This window comes from Amblyomma mixtum, chromosome 7 (genome assembly GCF_055824585.1).
Source record: "Amblyomma mixtum isolate Tamu chromosome 7, ASM5582458v1, whole genome shotgun sequence".
NCBI lineage: Eukaryota > Metazoa > Arthropoda > Arachnida > Ixodida > Ixodidae > Amblyomma > Amblyomma mixtum.
Window position 1 is genome coordinate 60,084,028 of NC_143018.1, and position 20,624 is coordinate 60,104,651.

The 20,624-nt window shown below is 45.7% G+C and overlaps 1 protein-coding gene across 1 annotated transcript in view; it reads right to left on the reverse strand.

The window, feature by feature from the left end:
• Window positions 1–3,533: 3,533 nt before the first annotated feature.
• The window catches only part of LOC149336219 (uncharacterized), a 69,863-nt gene continuing 52,772 nt past the window's right edge, over window positions 3,534–20,624 (reverse strand). The window contains exons 2-9 of the mRNA XM_089552746.1: window positions 16,470–16,550; window positions 14,820–14,868; window positions 14,033–14,085; window positions 13,847–13,921; window positions 12,942–13,010; window positions 12,541–12,669; window positions 9,246–9,332; window positions 3,534–8,404 (exon numbers count right to left, since the gene is read on the reverse strand). Coding sequence (XP_089408872.1) covers window positions 8,297–8,404; window positions 9,246–9,332; window positions 12,541–12,669; window positions 12,942–13,010; window positions 13,847–13,921; window positions 14,033–14,085; window positions 14,820–14,868; window positions 16,470–16,550 — 651 coding nt within the window. The 3' untranslated portion in view covers window positions 3,534–8,296. The remainder of the gene's footprint in view (window positions 8,405–9,245; window positions 9,333–12,540; window positions 12,670–12,941; window positions 13,011–13,846; window positions 13,922–14,032; window positions 14,086–14,819; window positions 14,869–16,469; window positions 16,551–20,624) is intronic.

The window sequence follows — 20,624 nt, forward strand, 5'->3', positions numbered from 1 at the left end:
ATGAAATTTGTATAGAATTTGATATAATCTTTCTTTCCGCAATATTTCTCCTGCTTTCAATAGAGCCATCAGCTTAAAGCGCTGTGTATGTACCTCCTCTGCTAGCTTACGCGTACCCCGAAATTCTGGATGAGCTCAATTTTTCAACAGGAAGTTGTTTATACAACCAATGTTTTCACATAATATAAGATTCCACCATGGATTAATATATCCGCCGATCCTTCCTAGGTACGCTTTCAGCTTTTGCTGTTCATTGTCAAAAAAAAAAAAACACCCCTTTGGTTTTGTACGCCAGTCTAAGTACTCGCTACGATCGCAGGACAAACTTTAAAAAGAAGAATTTGCTACGCATCGGAATATTATGCCATTCCCATCAATATGTTCATATTCATGGTAGTATCTTCTAATATTTCACAGTTGCCTCGCAATTAAAAGTGACGGCCAAGACAGTTGGACTTGTCCCGTGTTTTTGCACTATTTTTCTGTCGAGACGCGCCATTCGCCAGCATACCCGTTTATTAAGATAAAACACGGGAAAGGCTTCTCATAAACAATATAATTTTCGTATACCATTATTTTGTACACAAACCCTTGATGTGCTGCCAAGCGAAGATGAAACATAGCTGCTATGCCGCGCTTGCTGGTGCCGCAGCGCTTGCCGCTTCAAGGCAGGAGCCCCAGGCCTTACGTAACTCCGATCGCATCTTCATTTTGTGAACCTTCATTTCCCAACAGCCTTTCGTAAGATCCTCCAGATATAATCCTGATTTTATAAAATACAAAAGCAATGCCGGTTTTGAAGCGTACGAATATAGCCACTGTAGTCTCTCCGGCACTAAACCCTGCATGCGGCCCAAAACATGTCGGCGTGCGCGTAGTTATAGTAGGAAGAGAAACGCCGGAAGAAATTTAAGGCTCATCAGAAAGCAGTAGGACAGTGAACGTAATAAAGAAAGTGCAGCAGGTCAGGAGGTAAATGCATCGTCTCTGTTATTCCGATAAACAAATTTTTCTCTACGCTTCCGCTGAATGAGTACATCCGCCTCGCATTGTAGGCGGTGTCCATGACGAGGCGACGCATGCTGCAGTAAGGTACGGTACCAGACTTACGTTCATTTTTGGGCCCCAGAAGGGCCCCGGAGACTCCGCACGGCACACCGAAGATCCATCGATGACTATCCCAGCGGTGGTCGGCTGTCGCTCGCACAGTTCGAGGGGAGAACGATGATTGTACTGGAAAAGGCCCGGCCTACCCGCACAGACCCCCACGTCGCAGCAGCCGCGACACTTCGGCCCGTATCACGCAAGAGAGGGAGGTCCTCTTTCCCCACACACCCTACCAGCCAGCATCCGTGGCTCGCGCCAGGATGTGAAAGATGTATGCTCAATAGCTCTCTGGCTTTCTCATTTGCACTAACCTCCGCAAAAAAATGTGTCGACCGATGCTTCGGATCCTCGAGCGAAGTGGCCGTCCGCCCCTTTCCACACCCGTTCCTTGCCTGTCCCTTTCGTCCGTCACCTCGGTTTCCTTTTCCTACCTTTTTTCCTCCCTTTGCTCCCTCCGGTGTAGTCAGCGAGGCGAGTTCTCTCCCGCAAACGCGCCCGCTCTCCCAGCAAGGAGACGCTGTCTCGCGGAGCGACCCGGCGGCGCGCGAGCGGACTGCGCATGCTCCGTTTCGGCGAAGTTTGCGGCGCGCGGTTCGCGGAGTCGGGCCCAAGGGCTGCGCGGAGTTTTGCCGGAGGAGGCGGCTCCAGAGGGGAAAAGTTGGGGGAGCGCGGGAAGAAGAGAGGTGGAGTGTAGGAAGGAGGGAAGCGGCCAACTCCCGACGAAGCGGAGCCGCGCGCCGCGCCTTCTTCACCCGCGGCTCGGCGCGCCGTGTTAGCTTCGCTGGCACGCGAGCGCGTTGCCCGCCTGTGGCGCGACGTGTAGCGCTTGTCGGGTCGGACGGATCTTGGTGAGAGGAACCACTACTGTGTGCAGTTTCGGTTTCGGTTAACGTTTTAAAGCGATAACGTTAAGGAGCTCGTGTAGGGGATAATACGGCGTCGGTGTCGTTGACCATGAACGAAAACTCCCCAGACAAGCAACCTAGGAGGTTGCGCCAGCTAGGTCACGTGACCTTGTGGCGTCATCACAACCTGCCCACTGGATTGTGAGCTAGCTGCCCACCGTGGCAGGTGGCAGTTAAATTAATGACTGGTCGCGAGAGTGGCTTGCATAAGTCCCGCCGGTGGCAGCACCAGTCATCGCAGGGAAGAGGCACATCGCTTAACACGCTGCCCCAGTGCGCCAGGGCTGGTATAAGAACTCCTATGGATCTATGAATGTTAAATACAGAATGGCAAATTCTGCATACATGGGCATTAACCCGCTATCGCGTCATACTCGTAAGGCGGAGCTTAAGTGGCCGCACCAGTTTTTGTTTGCGTTGCAGTTGACTGAAATTATTGGGGCACGAAATTTCCGTACATTAAACTCCGCTCTCTGCTCCGCATAAAGGCAGTGGCCTACTGCGCGCGCTTCGCAGGTTCAGATCATAGTAGCGGAGGACGCGATTCGAAGAAAGCGACATGAAAGAACCCCCGTGTACTCAGGCTTCGCTCACGAATTATACAGTATATCAAAAAAAAAATTCCTCAAGAAAACAGTGTTTTGAGCATACTTCAGCACTATGAAATTAAGATACGTTACTAGGCATTTTCAGTGGCTCACATTATCAGGAGGACTTTTTTGCAACTTGCCTTTTGATGGTAATCGCAGAAATAAGTGAACTTACGTCTCCAAACTTATAACTCATGAGGGAAATGGTAAAGAATTGCAGGTAGTTGAAGGAAACACGGAGCCTTAGACGTGTCATTGCGCCTCAGACCCTTGATATAGCTTTAATTGGCACTACAGCTGAAACTTTATTGAGGAAACACAGCAGTTATTTTTGTGTCAAAACAAAGCTCCTATCTGATCTTATATTTAAGCCGGAACTTTTCGTCTGGCCTCCTTGGCCCGAACGGCATTTGACGCCATAGGAAACTGCAGTCTAGACTGCACGGAAAACAAAACTGCAACAATTGCTCACAGCTCATTTAGAGCCTTCTTTTGCGTGGCTTATAGCCCGCTCTACAAAGCTTACGCTTGATAGACATGGTGTGAGCAACGTTACACGTTAAAAGATCGAAAAAATTATCCCTTATGAAACTTAAGTGGAAACAATTTGCGCAAGTTTGTCAACTCTTGAGGTTCCCCCTTCATTATATTTTATTTTTGTAATTTTAGACCAGCCTGAGGTTTGCAAATTTCAGCTACGATGATTGCCTATAGACAATCACCAGTGTCGACTTCGGAACCATTACTATACAGTAATTGTTGAATTCTGATTTAAAGTCGGATGTAATTATTGTTGCATATGGTGGAATAAATCGCAAACAAGCTGAAGACTTGAGTGGCTGACATAGTTTGTTATGCTTTTCTCAGTGGACCTTGAGTGCTTCTTGCAGCTTTACAAACAAACAAAAAAAAATCACGCATTTTGCCTTCATCACTGTATCACAAGTTTATTGTTGAATGCAATGTGAAGCTGTACAATAAAAAGAGAAAAAGAATTAACGCGCCAATTTACGCTTTATTTAGTTCAGAGGATGTGAACAAGGAAACACTAAGTCAGTCATTGTTCAGAGCGTCATATGAGACATGGAGCACATGACAACATGATGTAAGTGACAACATGATACAGTGAGGTAAAAGAGTACAGTACACAACGAGCAGGCGCTCTACGGAGTTCTCTAAACGTTACACTAAAACTTTTTTTACTCAGCTGCACACCTTTATGCGTTCTGCACTGACACCCCATATATGTCCAGGGACAGACTACTGAAAGGTATATGAATTCAATAAAATACGAACTAAAATTATTTTGTTACAGACAAGTGGTAGCGAAATACACAACTTTCTTTTCGGCGCATTACACGTATACAAATGTGGCAACTATGTCATGGTTGAACGCTTTCAACAAAGGCTCCACCAGTTGTAATAATAGGTTCAAACTACAGTCTCAGGATTGTCTTTGGTTTTGGTTTCGCCTTAACAGAAGCGCAAAGATCTCCCCCCCCCCCTCCCTCCCCCCCTCAGTAATCAAGGCACAACTCACTACATTCTGCTCCTACTTATCCAGGCCCTTCTTCTAATACTCTTTCCCGAAGACTGCCTATTCATGTTAAAAAGCATGAACCAACATGAAAAAATACAAGCATATATATATCAACCGGTACCAGCTGGCAATCAGCTCTAGATGAGGCAAAATAGCCACTGCCAAGTTTCGTAATAGCTCTATATCACGGCAATGAGTTCAGTTAGAAACACAAGGCAGCCCGCTGTAGCAGTGAGCCTGTCAAAGATGACAGCTTTCTGTTTACTCCAGTGCTAGCCTTCAGCAAATAGAAGCGCAGAAAATATAAGTTCCTATTGAGCACAGCGTTGTTTTTGCGACACCTCGTTAAACGAACATCACAACTCACGCACAACTTCTGCTGCCTCATGCATCGACAAAAAGATAGCGCGATAGCCAGTTTCAGCATTAACCATCTACGATGTGGTTAAGGCACGAAGTAATGAGAACGGTAATACATGAAACAGAAACGACACACACAGGGACATGAAAGTTTCGGGACACGAGGGACTATAGGCTGTCTTTACATTCTAAACACTTATATGTATATATGGGTGTAAACAGAGAGTAAGCTGTCGTCTAGGGCACTTCCTTTTATAAAGGGGAATGCACTAAAGGACAGTTTACTCCCTTTTAACTCCTTTCCGTTTAGACTGTACTGACAGAAGGTGTTTCGCTCTACACTCGGACGTTCTGTCTTTCTTCACACAACCAGTGCGCAGACGACAGGGAACGACAGCTTTGGAAAGACGTTGTGGATGACGCATTGCACTCAGTGCACAAGGACAGCGATGAGGACGACGACAACAGCCTGGAGACTTCAGGAGGGTAATACTTAAAGCGTACAGCGTCAGGTCACATTAGGCCGAGCCCGTTTGTCCATAGATAAGAAAAGAGGAGCGTGGAACAGCAAAGACAAAACGAGACGGCTGTAGCCGCAGACATCTTCGAAAACTCATTTCCTCTTTTTTTTTGCAGTTTGCTGAGTTTGGTTATGCCAGCAGTATAGCAGACAAGCGCACGGGTAAAACAGACTACGGATGAACTTTATTTACGTATACATGCCTGACCGAATGAACTTTAATCAATAGAGCACGAAACCATTCCAGTTGTAGCTATCATGACACGCCGCTAGACACTGACTTGAGCTACTCTAACTCTTTGCCGTCTTGCTTTCATGCATGATCTAAAAGATGGGAATGATGATGATTTTAGAAGCTCTTACTTAAACACGGGAATATATTGGGCAGTACGAATCTGGCATTTTAGAGCAATGAATCAACGTGTCTCTAAAAGCTGCACGTCCGGTCAGCCTAGTCGCCTGTATTCATGTCGTATGTTTGCGCAGTTTGATCTTAATCCAAACCACAGACCAACCAGTCCAGCAAGAAGTACTGCTAAGCTACCTCTAAAAACCGCTGGCTGCTATTTGAAGTTGCGATCGAGGTGGTAATGAAAGAAACTCTACGACGATGGGTTTGCGACGATCAGTGGGTTTGCTTACGTGCTTAAGCAGTTAAATTGGGTTGCTCTACAAAGCCAAACCACGACAATTAGAATTCGCCGATGGTCGAGCCGGCTTCAATAAAGCTTTCTCTCCGAACGACACTAAAAGCTGACATGCCGCGGGGCTCAGGGGTTAACAAAAGGATGATGCATAAGGCTATGCGCGATGGTTTCTAGAGAGTTCCCATTCAATGCGAAGCCAAACCCCGCGCCTTTTATGTTACTCTATACATACACAACAATACCATAGACTTTACAGTCACAAAGTTCTCAGGCGCGCAGGGTTGCATCTTTGGTGAGCAGCACAATGATGACGGTGAGATGCCGAGCTTGTCGGCGCACTCTGGATCGACTATGTCGTCAGAGCATGATGAGCACTTCCGCAGCAAATGATGCGGCTCACGAAGACTCGTGACAGTGAGGCATGGAATACTCGGGTGATTACAGGAAGTGCGTGTAGGCACATTTAGTGGGGCATTAGTGCGCTATATATAAGCTAATGTTAATAGTAAGCTGGAAGCAGCAAGCAATGGCGAGATGATGACAGCTATAGTCGCGTGCATATGCATGTGTGCGCTAGCATTAGCGCGTGAGGCTGTCCTGAGTCAAACATCAGTGGGTTTGCTGTTAAAACGTCTTTATCAATTAAACTAATATGAGAAATAGTAGTTTAATTATTAGCATAGTGGATGAAAGAATACATGAATACTGTGATGTACTGTGGAGATATACCAGAAGAAGCAGTGTATCGGCGTTCCGGGGTAAGAAGCTACAAAAAATTGAGGAAGTAATGACAAAAAATTAAAAAAAAAAACATCCTGCGTATACCGTCAGTTTCAGCGTCCATCTGTAGTTTGACTAGCAGCAACAAAAAGGAACTCTGCCTTTGCCGCCATCGCCAAACTGCACGCGATGTTGTCTTCGTTAAGGGGGCAAGATAGCGATGGGACCTCATTCACAAGAATGGGACGCTGAACTTTTGCTGCCTGTTGAACAGCTGAGTTTACAAGGCTCCTCGCAAGACGTTCTCCTTTCTAAGCGTTAGCACAAATTACACCAACCACTGGCCATTGAAATATTTTGGTGTATTTCCCCACACGTTGACGCAAGCAGTGACTCAATCACGCAGGTTTGATGAGCGCCGAATGTGATGAAAGACGATGCTGATGGACCTCGTTGCTAAAGGGTACGCTTATATGAGGTAAACGTCATGTTAGCCATGTGAAAGACAACGCGTGTGAACAAGAACTCTAGAACTACTACCCTACATAACGCAACCGTTTCTGCAGGATACTAAGTTCTAGCCTTCTCGTAATGTTTCCGTTCCTACTGCTAGCTTAGTAGCATGGGAAAATTCTGACATAATTTCATCTTGTGGAAGGCATAAAAATTCGTCGCAGGTGTGAAAAAGAAATAAGAAAGGCTCGCATTTTGTCTTTGTTTGGGAGAGTTACACAAACACTGATTCGTTCATTGGAGCCAAATTCGATTCTGAGCAGTTTGCACGACGTAATTGCTGTGTGCAAAGGCGAAATTATTGTTGGTAACGGAGCGACTTTCTAGCGGAACGGAGCTTGAGCTATATACTGTGAAGCGTCAGCGTAAAGGCACCAGTACTGCATCTGTTATGACAGAAGCTGCTAGCGGTGTACGTGTACATCAATAAAAAAATATATAACACATCAACGAAAACAATACTTTGCAACATGACTATGAACGAACTTATACTTAGTGTAAGCAGCGGTTAAAATTATTGTGATCCTGGTGACCCCACTGCTATAAGATTAGTCCACAATCCATGGTCGGTTGGGTGAGCAATGTGCTGGGTTTCAAAGGGCTGAATAAATTTCGCTTTGGTAGCCTCGCTACACGTGGATTCTAAACAATACTAAACATACCACTTCAAAGTACGTAAACACATGCAGACACTCGTATCAAGAGGGCGCTACATACGCGAATATTGCACTGAAAACCGTTGCATCGACGACGGCTTCTCCTCGACCGTTGTGAAAACGCCTGCACTTTTAACCGCCGAGCACGAGGCCACGCAGTCTCCTAATCTTTTTACACCCTTAGAGGTATTAAAAGGTGACCCAGAGTGTCTCAAAGCTAACACCCGCATGAACACCCTAACATCCTAAGGCCGTGCACACTCTGAATCTTTTTACACCCTTAAAGGTGTAAAAAGGTGTCCCGGAGTGTCTCGAGGCTAACATCCTCATGTACACCCTAACACCTCATGAACACCCTAACACGAAAGCGCTTAGGGTATTGATGAACACCCTCAAATGGTGTTAGCCCTGGGACAAGAGCGTTACACCTGTAAGGGTGTAAAAATTTTACAGTGCACATAACGCACACCTCTCCGTTGCTGCGAGAAAAGTGTACACCCTTCCCACGTGTCGGGATCTGCAAGTCGGACCATTTCGAGGAACTGTCTCGTCTCCTCCACCTTTTGCCAAAGTCCACTAGAAGACGCCCTGTGGGTTGGAGTCCCGACTTTTGACGCAACTTGGCTGGGTACCGACCGGCTTCCCGATGAGCCAAGGGCCCTCGGAGGACGTGCCTGCGGGTCGTGCTCAGAGCCAGACGAGCAGCTCTTGCTCCTGCGCCGGCGCCGAGGGCCTCTGTCAGTAGCCCGTGGTGTAGGACCGGTGGGTGAGCGAACTGAAAGAGTTCTCGCGCATCTCCCGCTTCTTGGCGTTGATTAGGTACACCGACAGGAGGATGGCCGTCACCTGTGGGAAGGAGACGCACAGCGAGCGACGTGGTTATGGCACACCCGAGGGATTTTAAGAACGCTTATCAAAAGCGGACTGCTCTGGCAAAGAACGGCCACCAACAAGGATCCACGGGCGGAGGGCTGTATAAAAAATGCCCTCCTTCCAAGCGAGATACTTTACATAGGAATACCACGCTGAGCGCCAATCTTTTCGACAAAAAAAAAAGCACAAGAAATACACCGTCCAAATAGGATCTCGCTCCCCAGCCGCCCACTCCAAGAGTGACCAGTAAAGCTGCCCCCGTTGTAGGCGTTGCATCGGGTAGGCGCAGACCACAAAAATTACATCAAAGAAGCTGTCTGTCATGGGCGACCTGGCCCTGAGCTGTTGTCGCTCAGATTCACAAGGCCCCATGGCAGACGTGAGAAGGAGCAATGAATCTGCCTACCCAGAAATTCTCGACAAGCCCATTTTTCAACGAAAAGCTGTTTATGAACGCAGTTTCTTTCGCATATCGTAGGATTTCACGATAAAAAAATCAATATATTACGCATATCTCTCCTCGGCAGACCTGCAGTGTTTTTGCTATTAAAGTTTTTGCTATCCTCAAAGCGTTCCCCATTGGTTTTCTATGGCAGTCTTAACTACTCGATGCGAGCGATGGACAATTTTTAAAAGAAAGATTTTGCTTCGCATCGGAAGAATGGACCATTACCTTCAACATTTCGATAATAGTATCTTACAATATTCCCCAGTTGCCTGACAATTAAAACTGATGTCGAAGAATCCTGGACTTGTCAAATGCTTGGATGTCATGTAGCCTCCCTGCAGATATGAACCTCTGTATACTACTTACCTGTAACAATAAGACGACTCCGAGTGACGATATCCAAATGATTTTGTGCTTGTAGAAGAAGTCGACCAGCCTCTCCTTGCAGCCGGCCTGCGGTAAGTGAAAGAAAAGGAAAGCCATCGAGTAGAACGACAAACGAAAGTCGGACTTTGGCATCTTTACAGAACACAGTAGCATATCAAACATGCTAACGCAAAATGTTCAGGCGATAATTATCGAGAAACAAGAAGAAATTGCGAAGAAAAGTAGCTATTTCAATGGCTCCTGAAAATATAGTTTCCTTGTTTATCTGGCTTGTTCTTAGCGCTGAATTGGGCACAGAGTGAAACTAACCATTCGGCAGTACGGATGACCAGATTAAGAAAACATGCATTTCACAAGGAAGCAAAAAGTATCGACTTAAATGTGGCCTTGAGTGTCTACAAAATACTATGCATTTTTTAGGGTCAGCGCGCCGGCAGCATAAATTCGTCTATGATAGTTTATGGGGGTTAACTTCCCAAAACGACTCAGGCTATGAGACACGCCGTAGTGGAGGGCTCCGGAAATTTCGACCACCTGGGGTTCTTTAACGTGCTCGCACATCGCACAGTACACGGGCCTCCAGAATTTCTCCTCCATCGAAATTCGACCCCCGCGGCCGGGATCGAACCCCCGTCTTTCGGGTCAGCAGCCGAGCGCCATAACCACTGCGCCACCGCGGCGGCAAAAATTCGACCATGAGCCGAAAACCACAGCACCTGCAGCCCCTGTAGTAAACAAATTCACATGACCGACATCTGGCGACCTCAAACTGCTCTTCAAAAGCGATGTCAGCAGCTGCCATCGCAGTGCAGTGGCGCATCCCTTAACCGCTGCACCATTGCCGAAGGAGTAGTATTAGGACTCCCTGGAACCTATGAATGCAAAGTTGAAGATGACCATTTCCGCATATAGTATGTGCATTAACAGGCCCGCGTACAGTGCGATGTCGGTGCACGTTAAAGAACCCCAGGTGGTCCAAATTTCCGGAGCCCTTCACTACGGCGTCCCTCATAGCCTGAGTCGCTTTGGGACGTTGAACCCCAGTGAACCAAAACCTCATCAAAGCTATCGCTTCATATCCCTAAGGCGGAGCTTAAGCGTCCCTTACAATTTTTATTTATGCATCCTCAAGGTCACGAACGCCACAAAATTCTTGGTTAGGTTCGACCTCGTTAAGGAATGCTTCCCCACTTAAAGTCATCTTCCGGTCTTTTTGGAACAGAGTTTCACCTTGAATAGAACGAATAATCTAATGCATCCGCTAAAGTCATTGCCTAAAGATGCCAAAGCTGTGAAGTAAAGCGGAGTGAGTGCTGTAAACTTTTAGTTCTCTCACTGGAAGGGCTTGTTTCTACGTACCTATGTGTCAGTACCTTTGTGTGCAACCTAACTTGCATGGATCGTTAGTGTACGGTTAACGCAGGCCACTTATTACGATAGAAATTATGAAAACAATGACCGCGAGATGCGTGCCGTGTCTGGTTTCACGGCTTCCAAAGCTGATAATTAGTCATTGGTGAAAAGCGCTACAGCGGTAACCTTGTTTGTGAGTGCTTGTCGTAGATGGCGCGTCTATGCTTTTAAACCGCTAAGAAGATGATTCCAGCAAGCAAATACAAACTAGCCAAACTTAATGTTTTAACGAATGTTTTAACCTTGAACAAGTGCGTTTTTTCTTCTTATTCTTTAGTGGCTGAGTCTGTTGCAGTGAGAGTTGTTTTATGTGTCGTGTTTTATATATCAAACCAACGTCATAGTAATGCTTATTGTGTAATTTCAGTGTAACCGTTCGTTGCGCAATATCAACTCTCACAGTCTGAGCAGTCAATCTGAGCAAAGCGACACTGGTTGCTAAACGAAAAAAAAAAAAGCACAGATAGCACTGACCGTCGACATCGCCTGTCTTTCACTGAGAAGCTCCGGCTATGCAAAAATAGCCCTTTCGAACTGCAAATCGAAACCTTGGCCACCGAAGCAGAACTGGTAGTGATCCCGAGGCGGTCATCGCAGTAGAGCATTTGTCCTTTCCAAAGCGGTGGACATCTGGAGCATACCATGCCGCAAGCTAGCCAGCCTGTAGAACGGCATAGAAGACAAGCCTCTAATGGTCCTGTGTGGGAGGTTTCGCCCGGGCGCTCCGTTGCAAAGATGGCGGCGTTTCATTGTTCTAGCTCTTTTTTTTTTACGCACACGTTTCTGTCTGCTTGACTGCTGACTGGTGTGGCTGCTTCTGTCGATTTTTTTTTTCTCTGTATCGCCGTGTCTGCCAGAGACCCGTTGGCTTTGACAGGTTGCTTGTAGGCTCGGAAAAAAAAGTAAATTAAACGAAAGGAGGCCATGTCCCAAGCAGATTCTATCGTGGACGCTGTTTTGAGGAGCCTGCTTCGACCCTGTAGAAGTCCGGTTGCCGTGGACAATGCTTGGCATTTTCGTGTGGTCTTCGACAGCCTCCTATAAAGAAGGGCTATGAAACGTTTACCCAGAGACAAAGATAATCTGGGGCTTTTCAACTGTTGTCTATGTTTTTTGTTGAGAACCTGCAGCTGTAAGTGCTTCATCTGGACGAAGATCCGTGTAGACCCACGTGTACAGTTGACTTATGTCGTAAATGTTGGAAAGGATAAGAACGAAAACATTCGATTAAGCGATGGCTCGATGCGATGCATAGCACGTGCTCTATGCAAGCGGAGAAGCCATCTGCGGGTTAGGAAATAAGGCTTCGCGTTGAGCGGTTGCTCGAATGAATTGTCGTTGCTATGACAACTGTGTTCACTGAGTTCAAATCGGCAGAACCTCTAGGTTATTTAAATCGATGGGACTTAGTTGTTAGTACAAGCGGCACTTTCGTTTCGCGTCAGACAAAACTTGCTTGGCTGGAGCGCTAACTATAAGGCCAAGATATTACTAGCAGCTTACTACATAAGAAAGCAATTATACCACTTCATAAGCTGCCCACCGGTAAACTTGTCTTCAACAGAATTTGATTTTTTTAAACGTGTTGAGACGATAGCGGGTTTGCGTGATACGCGTTTGGCTCACTACTCTCGTATTATGTGCTTCCCCTGCGCATGCACGGGCTTTCCCCGTATAAGAGTTCTTGTCGTCCTCAATAAACGGTTGTTAGTAGCGCACGTGGACGTCTTAACTTGTTGCCTTTTGTCTCGTCCCTGTTGCGCTGAGGTTTCTCTAATTAAACAGAACGAAGCTTATCTCCGACAAGAAGCAAGCAGGTCATGGTGACAAAGAAAAATAAATAGTACCCACAAACGCTTACCCGTTTGATCCGGCGAATTTCCTTGATAGAGACGTCCTCTGTCTCCCCTACTAACCGGTAGCAGGTTTCGTCTATGTGGCTGTTTGTGGAGGCGAATTCTTTTGGGCCGCTAAAGCCGCAGCAGTCCAGCTGGAAACACAAAAGAAGAAAAGATTTCTTTTGTGACAACACACTGTTAAAACTGAGACGCACTTGTAAGTGTTACTGCGGTCAAATTCTGCACGTCTTCGACATCGCACGCAATGCAATAAGCTGTAGCAAGTAGGAGATCTTAGCAGAGAAACTCTTGATCCTGACGCCAGCAAACCTCAACTTAAGCTGTTGAAGCAGCAGAAAATGCAGCCAGGAATAGGTAGGCAAGCGATATCTAAAATTACTAGAATAAAAGAGGCCGCTCTTACCCTATCTTGGATGAAGTTTTTTGTTGGCTCGTTCACTTCTATCCAGCCCGATTTTAAGATGTCCACCATCTGCCGAGTAAAAGAAAAAACTATATAGTAATATAGAACGAACATTTCCAGGATTTATGCAGTGAGCTGCATCCGCCAAAGTAATTGGGCCAGGCTCGGAGTGCTCCCAAAAGATTACTCTTGGAATGGCCATTTCACTTCTGACGTGTCAGACGTAAACGCACTAAGGAGCAAAGTTATCAACACTCCAACACTTTCAGGATCACAACGGTTTGATCATATCATCTACGAATAAGTACTGCAAAATTGGGCTACCGCATATGGCTAAATTCGGAAGCTTTTGGAATTGTGGAATATATGTGCCCCCTGTTTGGTCTGGAAACTACTGTCGATATAAGATATCTTTCTAGCAGGTTGTAAAAGCTCACTCTGTTTCCCAAAGGTGATGGGAGAAAACTCCAATTACTCGTTACTCACCCATCACCTATTACTCACCCATTACTCGTAGCGGTATTATGTACAGGAGTTAATGGATGTTCTCCCATTTAGTATATTTGAATATCTATGCACCTGATAAATTCTACCGTGGTTCGATGATGTGGCCAGACGAAAACTCTGTCTATCTGTGTGAGTGCCATGAATACTTATGAAGAGACAGCATGCGAAAGTGACAGGGAACTGTCAATCTGCCCAAAGCGCCCAACCGACGAAGAACTTTGACATCGGAATCTATTCATTGTGTTAGTAAGCTAATTTAATGTAGCTATTCAAAAAGTCATGCATCAAAACAACACATTATAGCCGCAAATATGCATATATTTTTAGAGGGCAACTTCACGTTTTGCGAGTCGATGAATCTCACTGACGAAATAGAAAAGTATTGCATGTTGCGTCACCTTTATCTTGAGTATGCTGAGGGCAACGATGCCGCCTATTTCCGCCGCCACCATGAAGACGGCCAGGAAGAGGAACTGGGGAGCGAGCGTAAAGCAAGAACAAAAGAAAAGGTTGACAATTTGCTTTCGCTTCCTTTATTAGGCTAGCGGATTTGCGCAACACAGTATCAGAGCGTATGTACTCACCAGTTTCATACCGAGACCCCCCTTCTTGTAAGAGCCTATCCATCCACACATTCCTGCATGTAAAAGCGAAGGCTAGACTTACTATACTGCGCAGATGTTTTACAACGAGGCTGTAATAAACCTGTGAAAATATTCTTAATGCCAAAACAAGCAGCACAGTTTCAACAAGACCGGTCTTTCTCAATAGCAAAAATAGAATAAAATTTTAGTTTTTTGAGAATGTTGACAGCTTTTTGTACAAACAAACAGGAAAGATGTCTGGAGGAAAAAGCATTCCGTACAGTCAAGCATACTTATCCCTCCCAGCAGCAGGTTCCATTCTTGCAGATTAAACTAACTGTCAGAGTCTTCTTACAAAAGTAAGTAAAAATTTAAGAATGCAAGTTAAATCGCAATGTCGCATTCCTGCTCCTTAAAAGCCTCCTGCTGGAGATTTCTTTTTACTGGAATATTATATAGAGCACAAAAAGGTATTAAATCGTGATCCTGTCAGTGTTCAAGACTGCAGAAAATTATAAATAAAAAAAGGTTACAGTAGTATCGTCTTCCCGATAAGGTGGAAAATAATAGCATCCGTTTCTCTGCGATGGAAGTTCGCCGATGTGCTGCTCTTAAAGCACCGTGTTAATTATTTCAGACAAAACCAGTTATCACTAGGCTGGCGACAACAATGAATCGATTTATATCACGTTGTGCACCTGATAATTATGTTGTGTTTTGACACTCCCTACGCTGCACATTATGGTTAATTATTGATGATTTCGCCATCAGCGCGTAGCTTACGCACCTGTCAGGAACCATGCTCCTCCAACTCCTAAATGAACATAGGTGAATATCTGAAAGAAAAAGAACGGAGAAATTAAGAGCTAAATCGTAAAGCGGTGACACATTAGCTACTTTTCCGACTCCTGCGAAGCCATTTAGAGACTGACAACCGCCCTAGCTTAGACGTATACTTCTAGCCGCTGGATGCAGGGCTACAAGTAGCAGAATGCATGAGAGATCCCGTAGAGACATCGGCGTTACCGTGCATTGCGAGCCGCCACACATTCGAGCACAATTCGTAAAGACTTACCTGTCAAAGTGCCACCTACCCAACATCACTACTCTGTTTGTTTGCAAAGGTGAAAACTTGGAATAATAGCATTGCCTTGCTCACACTTCATGAGATGTATTGTTTAACAAAATTCAGGAATATCGTTTGCCGTTCTCTGAGAGCCAACAGTGTCCTTAAAAGGGATTTCTAATTCCTTAAGCACGTTTTGCTCAGTAGTTTGCAACAGCAGACAGATAATTAACAGAAATTAAATATTATAAAACCGTTTATGTTCAAGTGGTCCACGATGTACTGGCCGATCTTCAGTGCGTGAAAATATGGAACGATTTCGTGCTTGATAAAGGTGTAAATTCTCCCCTTTATCAGGGAGAATCGTTCACGCAGGATATATTACCTCTAACACGCAGAAAAACGGAATGGTGGCCCATAATTTAGTTATTTCTGTTATTGCTTTTCTCCTCACGAATAGCTCATTATGTAAAGGAAAGCTAATGAGCCAGTTTGGCCACCGGCCCAATTATCGTTGTGTAAACTTGAGCCGCACAACTTCCGCCCCGTACGCTTCCGTGTTTTTTTTTCTTTTATTTTGCGACGTTTTGTCTCTGAAACGAGCAAAACAACTTTCTTTTTAATTACGAGATGAACTGGCTGTCGTTGATGTGAACCAGTTTTCGCAGATACTTCTGACTGCATTTTTATCTTTTGTTGAAATCGCGAAATATCGGAGGAGTAGAAATACCAACGCTCCGGTCATCTTACGCCCATGCCAGTACGTCTAGATTTAGTTCCAGGCACATACAGTCAAGAGATATTATACACAAAGTGTGATCACGGAGCCCTTCATTGCCGTGGCAAACATTATCCTAGTGGTCAAAAGGAATGAAGGAAGCTAAGAACCTCAATTCAGTGCCGATGTTTCGGCTAATTGGATTTACCTTCACAATAGCGAGTCAGCTAATGACACCAGGGGAAGCAAGATGTTGTGAGCTATTGTGAACAAGCATACATACAAATTAAGCTTTTTAACACGATCCCATTAAGAATGTCACGAAGGCGAAAACTGTCCGGCGTCGGCGGCGACGTCTGTGTAACGCCTCTATCTGTCAACTGTTGCAGCGGGCAGGTGATTAGGGGATTCCCCTCTCTTCCACCTGCAACCTGCCATCGTTGGCAGGTGGCAGTTGGAAATAAAGAAATCCCCCTCTATACATGTAGGGGAAAGGTGAGATATAAAGGACTAAGAATGACTAACAAAAAAGGAAAATGACTAAGGACAACTCAAAGGCGAATGATACCGCATTTAGTCCGCATCACCAATTGATTGGTTCAGAATTTTTGCTTGTAGTCGACAAAGGGGAAGGCCACACGCGTCGTGCTCACCAGAACGCCGTCCAGGAACCTCTTGTTCTCCGTCGTGGCCAGGACCCAAAGCATATATCCCAGCACGACGACGCCCATGAACTGCGAATAGACGAGAACAAGAACAATGGTCGCGTGAGAATGGCACAGCCTTTGCTGAATAAAGTTAAGGACATATGATGAGATAGAATACGCCTTTGTCTACGCAAACAACGATCATGAGGCTAGCCCATTTGCGTATGTTTTCTTATCGAAGAAAAACAAAAAAAATGTAATCAAGATGCAGGAAAAAAGAATCAATCTAAAAATAGAGTCCGCTGGAAGCAGCCAAGCAAAAGAAAAGAGCGCTGAAAAAGAACCCAGACCGACGTTCCAAAACATTCGCGGAAGTTTACGCAGCGAAGTAGGAATGGCGAAAAAGTTAATTGCGCGGACTCCACACGAAAACGAGAGCTGAAATAGGCAAGAAACGCGAGCACAGCACTTTAATGGGGGCACTTACCAACCCAGCGGCCCAAGACAATAAACGGCGGCGGAGGAGGGATAAAGACTATGTGCCGAGAACATCCCGTACTGCACACGGCCCGCTCGCACATTATACGCAGTGGCAAGGAGCGGAAAGCCTGCTTTTATGCGATTTTAACGCGAACTGAAAAAAAAAGCGCCTCCGCAGGATTCGCGAAGCCAGTCTCGGACATCTCTCGGGTAAAGGCCCTGGAACTCTCGGGCGCCTCCAAGATGCTTCATAAAACATTAACTTCGTTGAACAGCGTCGTTACGTAGAGAAATATGTGCGGCAAGAGAACCTGCAAGAGTGAAGGCTAGGGATAGCTGGCGGTCCACGCTCAATGAAAACAACTGCGCAGAAAGAGACGAAGACTACGGAAAAAGAAGACAACAGCCACGCCTTGACCAGCGTGGTGGTGTGCGCCTTATTGCCACGCAGTTTGTACGGCGAGAAAGCTTTCGAGTGGAAGCTGCGTACGTCCCGCTTTCCCAAAGAGTGGGTGTCTGCAAACATTTTGCATCGCCTATCTCGCACAGTCACTGATAGCCTCCCCCCCCCCCCCCCCCCCCCCGCCCTCCCCTCCCCCCCATGCCTACATGTCCGTGCGTGGTAACGCGGGGAGTAAGTGGCGATCTTCACCACATAAAGCCCAATGTGGCGAAGTGTGGGTCAGGAAAGGAAATAAGCAACCCGCCGATGAGACTCAGTGGCTGCGGCTAGAGATGTAAAATTTCAAGAAATTTTGAATGGCATGAAAAAAAACCATTTTTTTTCAGGGTTTTTTTTCATGAAAAATTGGAAATCTTGCAAAATGTGACAAGAACAGATTTATTTGCAACAGCACAACGATCAATATTAATGCTCCAAAGTTCAGTCGAATATGCAGTTATAGATGTCATATTGTGAAACGAACTTCTTGTTCTATTGCACCGAGAAGATAAATAATGATTTGCACTTCAGGCGAATATGGAGACATAAATATCATATTTGTGGAACGGACTTCTTGTTCTATTACACCAAGAAAGGGAACATAAAAACTGATCTATAAGTCACTTCATAACGGACTCGGAGTCACTGTAGCTGGATGCGGCACTACGCGCAGCAGCATGGATTGAAGCTGCGTCCACAGCTAGGTTCGACTGCACATACACAAGCTTTTGAACGCATTCCCCTGAAAGCCTGTAGCGAATCCTTGTATGGACGTTTACGAAACGGGACTAGTTTAGTTCGCAGCTGGCGGATGATGGAGGTATCTGCAGCAGTCGGCAAGCCAGACAAGTTAGCGGCTGTTTGATGCAAAGGTCTTGCCGCCAGGTAGATGGGGCCACGTGCTTCGCTGAAGACCCCTGTCCTGGACCAAATTCCTGCAGATGTCCTGTACTCTGCTCCGTTGTAAATCAAGAAGCTAGGCTTGTATTTGGCTAAAACCGCTTACGTGCACAGCAGCTTATGTTATTTATGCAATGTGTGTAGCGCTGTAGAGTTTGCAGCCATTTTGTTCTACTTTAGCCATGAGTTCAAGTATTAGTACGATTTTAAGTCAAGCCTGGATCTTATACGTGACCTGGCCTTCAACCCGCGTACGCAGCACGAAAAATTTAAAAGCGCTACCTGACAACAGCGATGACGACTGCTCTCCAATTGTTCAACGATGCACGTTGTAATGGTTTTCAAAGCAAAAACAAAAACCTTAACTAAAAGCAAGCAAGCAATCATAAAACCTTGAAATTGCATTGTGAAATTTTCGATGTTTCTTTCCATTTTTCCTCGTCTGAAAAAAACGAAAAAAACCGTTTTTTTTTTCCAAAATTGCAGTGTTTTTTTCAGGCCTTCACATCTCTAGCTGCGGCTATACCCGTAAATTCCGGACAAGCGCATTTTTTTTTTTTCAGCGGAAAATTGTTCGCAAACGCTGTTTTGCAAAAGTGCAAACACAGGACAAACAGAGGAACGTACAACACAGGCGCTGTGCTCTTTGTCCTGTGTTTGCGCTGTCCCCGTTAAAGCAATGTTAAACCAACTAGCCCGCAACACCACCCTGCAATGTTAAACCAACTAGCCTGCAACAACGCTCTCGTATACACCTGGTAGGCCTTCCCCTAGGTGAAGGTCTTTGGACCTTTATCCAGGTCATCACCCAAAGGCCTTTAGGGTGAAGACTTTCGTGGTAAATACTTTCCGGGTAAAGGCATTTAGGAAGAAAGGACTTTAGGGCAAATGCCTTTAGCACGTAAAGACCTTAAGTGCATACCCTAACTAGTGCTACCGCATGATATTTCGCGCTTAGCCATGAAAAACCGTCTGCTACTTTTTTTTGTCTCATATCCTAAGATTACACCATAACAATCAATATATCCGCAGATCCCTCCTCGCGACGTTTGTACAGTGGTGAGCAGCCTTGTCTAGAGCGCTCGGGCGGTGCACTTCCTTGCAAACAAATCCAGATTTCGCCGCCGCGGTGGCTCAGTGGCTATGGTGCTCGGCTGCTGACCCGAAAGACGCGAGTTCGATCCCGGCCGCGGCGGCTGGAATTTCTTTGGAGGAGAAATTCTAGAGGCCCGTGTGCTGTGCGATGTCAGTGCACGTTAAAGAACCCCAGGTGGTCCAAATTTCCGGAGCCCTTCACTACGGCGTCTCTCATAGCCTCAGTCGCTTTGGGACGTTAAACCCCATAAACTAAACCAAACCAAATCCAGATTTTGTGGCAGCCTATAGGGTCCAGCTGCAACGCTTGCACGGAAGTAGCGCCAGATAGCCTCGTAAACAAAGCAGGCACGAAAACTTTGCCCTGTAATGAGGGGCTGCTCTCTAATTTCGGTTTTTGTTACCAAGTGCGCACTGCTCAAGCTTTCTAGACAAGGCTGCTCACCACTGTACTGTTCTGCTGTTTATAGTAAAAAAAAAAAAACACCCTTTGGTTTTCTATGGCAGTTCTAACTACTCGGTCCGAGCACAAGACAAAACTTTAAGATCAAGATTTTGCTGCGCGTCGAAATATTGAATTCCCATCAATATGCTTATTACAGTATCTTGCAATATTCCACAGTTGCTTCACAACTGATAGTGATGTCTAAGAAGGCTTGACTTTGGGGGCTAACGAGCATGAGTTTGTTGGTGCGCGTTAAAAAGAAAAAAGAAACGCCAGGCAACCGAAAATTAATTCGTAGCGCTCCACGCATATACGCTGTGGCTCAAAACCCCCTGTGTTAAATGCAACGTAAAAGCCGGCTAATTACTATCCGTGGCAAACGCATGTAGTGGCCCAAATCCAACCGGTCGGTGCTCAGTTAGCCGAAAGACGGGACGAGTGCTTACGAAAATTCAAGGCACATCTTTAACCTCATCAGATTAGCGGCGCAGAGTTCACGGGCAGTTTACACGGACGCTTGGACGACGTTCGCGTACTTTAAGCGCCAGCTTGCTTGCGCCAGGTGCCAAAGAGACATGCCCGCGACCGGTAAAAGTACGTTTATATGCCCTATGAACGCCGTTGCTAAAGTATAGGCAAAATAACGCGAATAATAGCAGAATAAATTTCATACCGGCATGCCTTTCATCAGCAAAACATCAGAAGTATTTTAGTCATGTACGCTCAATACTTGAATATGGATGTGTTTGCTGGGACTCACACACAGCTGAGTGTGTAGGCAAATTAGAGAAAATTCAGA